This window comes from Chaetura pelagica, unplaced genomic scaffold (assembly GCF_000747805.2).
Source record: "Chaetura pelagica isolate M959 unplaced genomic scaffold, ChaPel_1.0 scaffold139, whole genome shotgun sequence".
NCBI classification, from domain to species: domain Eukaryota; kingdom Metazoa; phylum Chordata; class Aves; order Apodiformes; family Apodidae; genus Chaetura; species Chaetura pelagica.
In genome coordinates, this window is record NW_009970717.1 from 7377630 (window position 1) to 7387226 (window position 9597).

The 9597-nt window shown below is 42.3% G+C and overlaps 1 protein-coding gene across 1 annotated transcript in view; it reads right to left on the bottom strand.

Annotated features, from left to right (window-relative positions):
* Positions 1-8822: 8822 nt before the first annotated feature.
* The window catches only part of HSBP1 (heat shock factor binding protein 1), an 11926-nt gene continuing 11151 nt past the window's right edge, over positions 8823-9597 (bottom strand). Inside the window, exons 2-3 of the mRNA XM_010006253.1 lie at positions 9166-9248; positions 8823-8946 (exon numbers count right to left, since the gene is read on the bottom strand). Of these exons, the coding sequence (XP_010004555.1) occupies positions 8823-8946; positions 9166-9248 (207 nt within the window). The remainder of the gene's footprint in view (positions 8947-9165; positions 9249-9597) is intronic.

Genomic DNA, 9597 nt, shown 5'->3' on the forward strand with positions numbered 1-9597 from the left:
AGAGATTCCTGTGCCTGGTAGGTGGCCACTGCTTGCTCTCCCTGTCTGGAGACACAGGCTGTTGTGGAACAGTTCAATTTCAAGAGGTGTAGTTGATGCCTGAAAAATTTTAGCATTCATGGCAGGGGAGACTGCACCTAATATACTCCCTGTAGAGCTTTATGCTCACTTGTTACTAATGTTAAATAATTGCTCTTTCCAGGTATAAAAAATGGGGTTCTAGTGGGGAAAACCTGTAGGAAAAGACAGTGAGGTGAGTACATTTGGGTATTAACATGGCTGAGAGAGATTTCAAATTCTAATCATGACTTTTCCTGAAGTATTTGTTCTGCTCTATCAGCTAATACAGCAATGGTGCATGCATTAACATCCTGAAATTAAAACAGAGATCAAGGGTATAGGGTATAAATTGGTTTTGGACCATAACATTAAATAATCAAACCACACTGGAGCAGCCTCTGTGACAAAATTACTTACATTTTTGGTGTTGCTTTTGAAATGTGATTATGCATTTTAATTGTTTAACTTCAGTCTATGGAGTAGTTTCAAAGCTGTTTTAAAATAACTTAGGGCATGAAAAGCCTCCTGATTTTTAAATGCACCTTAGGTTCAATAAATTTGTTTTTCATTTTGTGTGATGTGTGAAACAGTGATTTTGTTCAGTGCTGTCAGGGGAAGGAGCAGGATTTCCTAAAACATATTACATCGATGAAGCTACAAATGTGTAAAGACAGTTGAAATTTCCTTTCTGTTTGTTGCCATGTATGTAGTGGAAGAACACAGAGCTTGGGCTAGTCCCAGCCTTAGAAGGAACAGCACTTGGCCTTATAAACCCTCCAAAAAGAGTTGCAAAGGTGACTGGTTTCTCTTGCTCCTCTTCTTCAGGCATTCATCTCATTGTTATCTCCATGAAGCAGACCCCTATCCCCAGTTCCAGCTGGCCCAACTGAATGCAGAACCATTTTCAAACTTCAAGGAATGTGCTTCAGCTCTGTCCATGTCCCCTCCCTTGAACATGAGGCAGGAGAGGGTGGATCTGAAAATATATCTCACAAGCTCAATAATGTGTGAAAACTGAAAATGAATCTGCACTTTGTTTTTGCTACTAACTATTCAGAGACCAGAAAACCAGAATTTATAGTGCCAATTGTCAGTGTTGATAACCAAACCCTTGTTTAAAACACTGGAAAGATGATACAAGGGAAAAAAAAAAAAGGCAGATGGTGTCATTCTGCTAAGTATTGTTTACTCTTGCCTGTTGTTTTAAAACTGCTCAAAATGGATTTTAAATGAGAGCTTCATTGTACAAGTGACAGACCTTTCCTTCAAGGGCTTCAATTTACTGCATTTCTTGCTAATGAGTGGAACTAATAATCTAACTCTCAATTACCTTGAATCCCAGAGTGTCTTCAGTGGGGGTGTTGAGGGGAAGGCCTTGATCATGTCTGTGATCTCTGCAAAGCAATTAAAACTTTCATGGTCATATGCACTTCCACACTTGCTCAGTACAAAGTCTTCAACTGTTGTTCTTTAAAAGTGGCTCTGACCTGAAAGAAAAACAATGTTAATGTGAAGACCTTGTAAAACATAACATTAAGAATAATTAAGAATTATTAAGAATATTTAAAAACAGATTATCAAAGGTACCCACATCATACCCTCCACTGCCACCTGCAAAATTCAAAGAACTGAAGAGCTCTTGCTTATGGATTTTGCACTAGTTCTGAATGTATTTTTAATTAAAATGTTCAGTTTAAAAGGTGAGAATTGGGGCTACTCATGAAGAAGAGCACAATTCTGTACCTTCTCATGCAACAGGGTAACACTAATAATTTGAAAAAAGGACTTGCAAAGAATTTCTAAAGCAGTGAATCCTCTTCAAGGATCCACAGCTGTCTTTTAAGATGCACCCAGTTCTCAGCTGCATGGTGTACTTGTCAAATTTATTAAAATGACACATCTATTTGTAACCCTCTGATAAGAACCTGATTAGATTTTTTGCCTGACTTGTTGAAGATCCCAGTGATGTTCCTTCTAATAAATGTCAATTGCATTTGTCATTAATTTTAACATTTGCAGTTCCATTAATATTTAAGCAGATTTGGCCTGATGTATGTTTAGTGTGTCAATAGCAGGAGGGATTTGGTCTCACTAAATAAAGTGTAAGGTTTTGGTTTGGTTTTTCACCCTTATATCAAGTAATAATGTTGATTAACATTCACTCTCTCAGTCGTTGGAATCAGTTATTTCTTTAAAGGATAATAAAATGACCAAGGTCCTGTACTAGTCCTTTCTCAGTGTGAATTTAGGCAAGCCAGCACTCAGGTTCATTTATCTTTGGTGACCAGTCACCTGCATTAAAATTTACTGCTCTGTAGAGGCAGGAAAAAAATCACATACTTCTTCCTAAACAGTCTGGTGATGAGCCTAGAAGGGTCTTTCTGGTACTTCAAGAGTGAACAACATCCTTGCAGTATCAACCAGTTTACAAAGCTCAATGACATTTGCACTCCTGGGCCTTAGATATTTAACAATTGCAGTGCTTCTTTTTTTTTTTTCTTGTTGCCTTCTGACCGTGTTTTGAAGAGAATCTGGTTGACGTTCAGCCTCTTACAGTCTAAGTTGGGCATCTTTTGTGTGATAGAAAATTTCTCCTGAGCAGCCTCCTGGGAAGCTACCAAGAGCTCCTTTGTTGCTGCCCTTGGGATGTGTCAGAGCTCAGACCACCATGGTCTCTTCATCACACCCTGTCCTCATAGGTGGGGTCTTAAATAACCAGAAACCAGCAGGTAGCCTCAAAGTTTGGCTGTTTTCCCTCTGTGTTAGCAACTGCTTTAACTTTCCCAAACTCCACAATGTCTAGCCTAGATATCCCTGGTCTCCTGACTTCCCAAATTGCATGTCAAAATAAATGAAGAAACAAAAACTTCCTGGAAACCTTCCTGTGTTGCTCCTGGGAAACTGATCTTTCTATGGTAGTGGATAGAAATCAGCTGAATTCAGTGGTTTCTTCCATTGAGGTGGTGTGGGTTAAGCTGTAAAAGCTTTCCTAATTTGCTTTAATGAGACAGGGATCTGGTCTTCAAAACCAAACAGGTCTGCAACAGAAATAAGTGGAAGATTCTTTAGAGCTGTGTGGAGGAATCAGAAATATTTCTACTCTGGGAAACAAATGTTCTTAGAGAAGGAGGAATTGGACTGAGGTGGAATGTTACAGGTGAAAACTGAGGTGCTCTGCAGGTGAATTACTTTGAGCTGGAATGACTGAAAATGTCATCTGGCAGAATAGCAGGTGGGTCCTTGCCAGTAACCCACCCAGTCTGAGCTGAGCACAGTCCTGCCTGCCAGTGAGTTTTGGACAAACATTTCTCCACTTGACACCTACACAGAACAGAATGCTATGCTGCATCAAAGTTTGGGGACACCCTTATTTTGCAAGTACACCTGCCTGCCTACCTGTTTTGGGAGACAAGTCCTACATAGTCTGTCTCAAGTGGTTTTTGCTGGTCACTTCAGATTTAAATCTAATGCTTGGCTCAGCCACTGATCTGCTGTGAAGCATTAAGTAATTTTTCTTCTCTCTTTTGCATCCACTTTTTGGGTGGCTCCTTGCCTGTCGTCTCCATTTTGTCAGTTAGAGGCTGTAATTTCCTGTCTGTGCTGGGGCTTGCACAAAAGGGTCACAGATCCATCCAGGTTTGTTATATGAACACCTATGAACCCGAGACTGTAGAACCACTTTACTCCATCACTTTTCCAGATGCTGCTGTGAACAGGATTTAATCTCTTGACCAAGGACTGTATATTCTGCAGCTTTGTAAACAAGTTTTTACATATGTATCCAACTACAAGAGAATTGTAAGTAAAAATGTCAGGTCTGTAGCAAAATGCCATAAGAAAACACTTTCTGTACATAAATGTGTATTCTTCAGAGAGCCAATGCCTGTTTAACCATTCTTATCTCAGAGTGCTTATAAGATGTAAGGTTTCTATTCCCATGCTTTGTTTTCCTAATGACCTAATTTCATTAACTCTACATCAGAGTTAGAAAAAAAAATCTCAGCAAGCATCAGCTCTTTTCAAAACACAGTAAGGCTTGAAGCTCAGGAAGGGATTTGTGTATCCTATTAACTTTGTTAGTTGCAAACAGAGCCTCAGTGTTTTGTGTAATAACCACATTTCAAACCAGCGTGTGGCCCATTAAGTTCCTAACATCTGAACTTGTACATTAAAGGTAACCAAATCATTAATCTGAGTAATGTTCCTTCTCTTAGTGCATGTGCCCACTAGAAGGCAGTGTCTGCTAGAGAGTTATAATCTTGAGGAAAAGTAAAAAGCTTCATTAAATAACTCCATGGGAACACCTCCACACAAACTGCAGATAAATTTAATTTTAGAGAGAGGAGGGACAGTGTCTCTGGCCTTAGTTACAGGTGTTTCACAGCAAAACAATATGGAAGCAGAATAATTTTCTTTTTGAAGGCATAGTATCAAATGAATTTACAGTGTGAAGGAATTAATTTCATGAGCTTTCAAGGTTGGAGGAAGAAGCACTGAATGCCTTCAGCCCTCCCCCAGGGTTTGGAGAACAGGCAGGCTAGGTCTCTTACTGATTTCCACAGTAAGCTCAGGCAAAGCAGTTCCCCGTGCCTCATTCCCTCTAAGGAAAGGAACCAACAGTCCTTTTATTGAGAAGGCCAGACCATGTGGATTTGTACACACCTGTCTGTCCTGCCAACAATAGATTGTGAGAATTGCAAGATGAAGCCCAAGTCATTCCTGTGGGCTCTGCCAGGAGGTGGGCAGTACTGCAGGCAGTGGGACCTGCCAGGCAGCTGGGAGAGCTGGGCTCAGCTCGGGGAGAGCAGGGCTTCCAAACCTGCTCCTGCAGCCAGGCAGGGCTGTAGCTGAGTGTGTCTCCCTGGCCTCCAACCAGCTGCACTTAGTGTGTGCACCAGATGGGATTAATTGAAGAGCTATCTGTGCAGTCTTACTTACTGTGTGTTGTCTTTAAGGCAGAGATTAAATTAATAATCCTCTTAAGGAAACTGTAAATCTGGATCACTTATCAGTGGGCCTAAGTGTTTCAAAACACAGATTTATTGTAACACTGTTCTCTGTCCTGAGAGAGCATCATGCTTGCAATAAAGATAGGAATTAAGACACCAGAAGAGACAAGAGTTTCAAATTTAATTCTGTTGCCCAGTGCAGAATGCTCAGGCCACACAGCTCCCATCACCTTTAGCTTAGTTCTGGGTTCTCAGGTCTTAAGCCCAACATTCAGAAAACAATACTGCTATTAAACATTGGTCACAGAAACTGTGGCTTGCATGGTGTCACTCACAATGCCTGTCATAGAAAAAGACTGATTCTATTTGCTGTTCCTAATGTAGATCTTTTGTGAAAGTGCATCTTTACTTAGCAGTCACCTGGAGACAGTTTGGAAACAATGGCTTTTTCCTCAGTAACTGCTGACATTGAGCTCTGAGGAATCAGGGTGTAAGAGAAGCTGAAGAGGATGATGGTCATGGAGGGGTGAGAGCAGACAATGGAGACCTTAAGGAATTTAGAGAGGAGCAGGGTGTGTTCTGCCTTTTCCGTGCTTAGCTTCCTTTTCCCCATGAACGCAAGACTTGCAGACTCTGTCTTTTCTGTGTCATTCCCTACCTCACACTCACTCACACGAAGTAGCTCTTCTATCCCCTTTCTTGCTGCTCAGGCTTGGACAGGCAAGAATGGAGGCAGCAAGCTCAGGAGGGCGCCTTCCATCCCTCCCCTCCTCCCAGATGGCACCTGTGACACCAGAAACCCTTTCCCCTCCTGCAGGCAGAAGGCAGAGCTGATCAGGTACCTGCACTCACTCACAGGGGCAGAGCAAGCAGTGTCACTTCCAGAAGGATCTGTTCTACGTTGCCATTCCCCAGCAAATCCCAGGTTTGTCAGGGCAGGAATGGTGCTCACCCTTTTGCTGTACAAAACACATCTGCATTCTAGACTACATCCTGTCAGCAGCAGCTATGCTAAACTCTTTCTAGAAATAAATAAAATCTCACATTTAATGATATACCCATGCTGGATTTTGCTTTAATATACATGGACTGTTTGTTACCACATAATATTTTATTAGATTTTTTAAAATGACATTACAAAGAGCCCAAGGCTGGTATTACAAGGCATATTGATACATTTCCTATGGTCACAAAATTCCCCTGTGATGAGCTCTGATCACAATATTTCCTCACTTTTGAAAGATGACCTGTCATGTTGCCTTCAAAACACACAGGAGCTCATTTGGTGGCCTCCACTGGGCAGTCCTCACGTGGTCCACCTGTAGCTCCTGTCTGCCACCAGTGCTTTCTCAGAGTTGCATTCCAGCTGGAGGAGCATCTCAGTGATTGTCAGTGACATCCAACATGGGCCACTTTTCTTCACAGCTGACACAGCAGGGACTCCCTTAAACACTTTCCATTGTCAAAATAATACAATTCATTCAACTCCCAGGCCTATAAATGTGGATATGAGTAAACACCTTTCTAAACCAAATATTCTGAAGAGTTCCAGCTAGTTGTTATTCAAGAGATACAAGACTCTGCAATTCCAACTGGATTCTCCCCCTTTTTATTACTCCATATCCCATTGCTCTCTTAGCCAATTGCTTTGTACAACCAGCCAGTAATTTAAACAGAAAGACTCCTGCAATCCCAGCCCTGTTCTGTATCATTATTTTAACCAAAATGACTGTTCAAAGGTGATGTTAAATGACACATTTTCAGTTTCAAAACAGTTCTACAGTGTTAAAAATGTAAATCCCACCGAGAGATTCTTCAGAGTTAATGGTTCCTTGCCTGTCTAAATAGAACAGAATTCAATGGCAGTGGTTGCTTAGCACAGATGTCTCATGTTAAATCTCTGTTTTCTGGTTTATGTTCTAGGGATACCCAGGTAAGGTAAAAGCAGGAGCAGGAGACAGGATTTTGATGTTCAGTGCCTTATGTTTCCAAAATCACCTTATCACACTTAAGAGAAAGAGAGTCCTCAACTAGTTGAGTGACTGATGCTTACAGCTAAGATTAATGCTAAGTTTCAGTCTTGTGCTTCACTCCACAAAGTTACATAGTACAAGAGAAGTTTTCCATTTGATGTGAGTCACTAGATGTTCAGCTATCAAAAATGAAATGTCTAGAAAAAGTATAAGAAAGAGGGAAAAGTGACTTTGCAAATACACCCAGTAGTTGAGATCCCTAAGATCTGTGTTTTAATAACACAACTAATTGATCCTCGTAACAAGAATTCAAAAAGTGAAATTACAGTACACAAATCAAAATATAAACTAACCTATCCCTAACTATACAATATACATTAGGAATGCAAGCTCTGTAACAATATAAAAATGCTTTTACACACAACAGTTGCAAAAAGCTCTTCTGTAATTCCAAGGTTCATAGAAAAAAAAGTCTTCCAGGATTCATCTGAAGTTACTGGCAACCTGTTGAGGAAAAATAATTTTAAAAGAATGTTACTGAGTAAAATAGTGCCCATTAGAAATTCTCACTTGTGGAGCTCAGGCTAAGGGAACTGGCACTGGGGGCAATAAAGCCCATAATGATTTGTATTTTTGTCAAACTGTCGTAAAAATCATGTACCTTAAGCAGCAAGACATTCCTGTTTTAAACACACATGCCAGTTATACAGGCTGCACAGTATTCTAGATATGCCCTCAGAATTTCAAGCCTAAGAGGGGCAGACACATCTGCATTGCCCACCTTAGAAAAGCCAGAAGCTCATTTAGCACAATGGAGCTTGTACTTCATTCACCAGCTGCCTTCCATGGTTACAAAACCCAAGCTCTAAGCAACCTGAAGTGAAATCCTTGTGCTCACCCATTATAATTAAGAACCACACCCCCCACACCTTGTTTATGTGTAACAGTTTTGGCACTCTTACAGTGCCCCGTGTCCTGAACTGCCTTCAGCAGTTGCTGTAAACACTGTGTGTGGAGCTCCCCGATCACTGAGTTTATTTCCATGTCTTTGTACTGGATGTTGAACTTGCCAAGCAGAGGAAACATCTACTTTGCTAATGTTTCTGTGGACCAGAGGGGCAGGATATCAATTCAGAAATTATGTAGGAATAATATATAATACCCCATTTACCTTTCAACAAGGAACTTACTTTTCCAGGGTGTGCTGCCCTAGAACACACCCTGTCTCCTGCCTCAGGTGTGTCTGACACTAAGCCAGGGCCTGCTGCTTTGTAGTGCTACCTGTGAGCCATGCACTCCCAGCAACCTCCTGACAGTCAGTGCCTCACTCATCAGGCCCCGTGCACAGCAGCAGGTCTGCAGCCTAGAGCTGAAGTCTACAGGATGTGATGTAGTGCTGGGAGCAGAGGCTGGTAACGTGCATGAGGCTGTGGTCCTGGCTCAAACATGACAACAGAAAGGAAAAGAGCAGCTTGCTTTGTTCCTGGTATTTTCCCATCTCTCCCCTTCCCTGTGCTGCAAGGACAGCCATGGCTTCACATCCTACTGGGAGTACCAGAGTTAAGTGTGTAACAGAGGACAAGTGCAGCTACTGCACTTCCTCAAAACTAACAAGACATGCAGGAAATAACTGTCCTCCCACTACTGGTGAAGAAAACATCCTTGTTGAAGAAGCTGCTGGGAGCCTGCTGAGGAGAGCTGCTTACCACTTCATTACACAGCTGCTCTGCATGAACCTCAGGCTACCTCACAGAGCAGGGGGAAAGCCCACCCACACTAGAGTCAGCAACTTCAACTGCCTCAAGGACTTGTTTCAAGGCCAGTAAGCAACTATCTCACCTTAACTCTTGTTAGCAGCAGGGGTCTTGTTCTCTCCTTCCAGCTCTTCCACTCCCGCCTGCGTCATCAGATCCGCGATGTTCTTCTCCAGGTCATCGATGCGGTAGCTCATGTCATCAACTTCACTGCAGTTAAGGGCTGTGACTGCAACCTGCTCAGTGCTGAGACTGGGGTTTTAGCCTATTTTTTTTTGTTGTTGTCATCGATGTTTTGTGTTTTTGTGTTTTGCTTTGCTTTCCTCCTGGCTTTGCTCAAACACTTTAGGGTCACTTAACGTTTCCCTCCTAAACCCCACGGCCAATACACACCAAAGCACCACCTCCAGGGCACAGCCCCCATCTGACTGCAAGAAAAGGATATTTCTTCCAATAATTTGGTCAGACATGGTCTGAAATTTGTTCTGCATTTGCTGAAGCAGTGTCTGCACCTAATAGGAAGGAAAACAAATCAAGTCTGTTTTGTTCTCATTTCAGAGGTGGCTGCAGTATTTGATCTCACCTCATGAAGTGAGTACAAGGCTTTGCTTCACTGCTGGGCTCCACTGTGCACAAACTCTGCAGTGCAACCCCAACTTTAAGTAACATTTACATCTACACGTACACATGGGAGAACTGCAGCTCAGAAGCAGCAACTTGCAGACCTAGAAAACACCTGCGTTCCACACTCAGGGCTAAACCCACCGCAGCTGCTTCCAGCGTTCCCCGATCATCACGGGACGACGCTTCTTTCAGCGGAACAGCCTTTCCCCCCACCCTGCCCTTCACCGCACCCCCCCC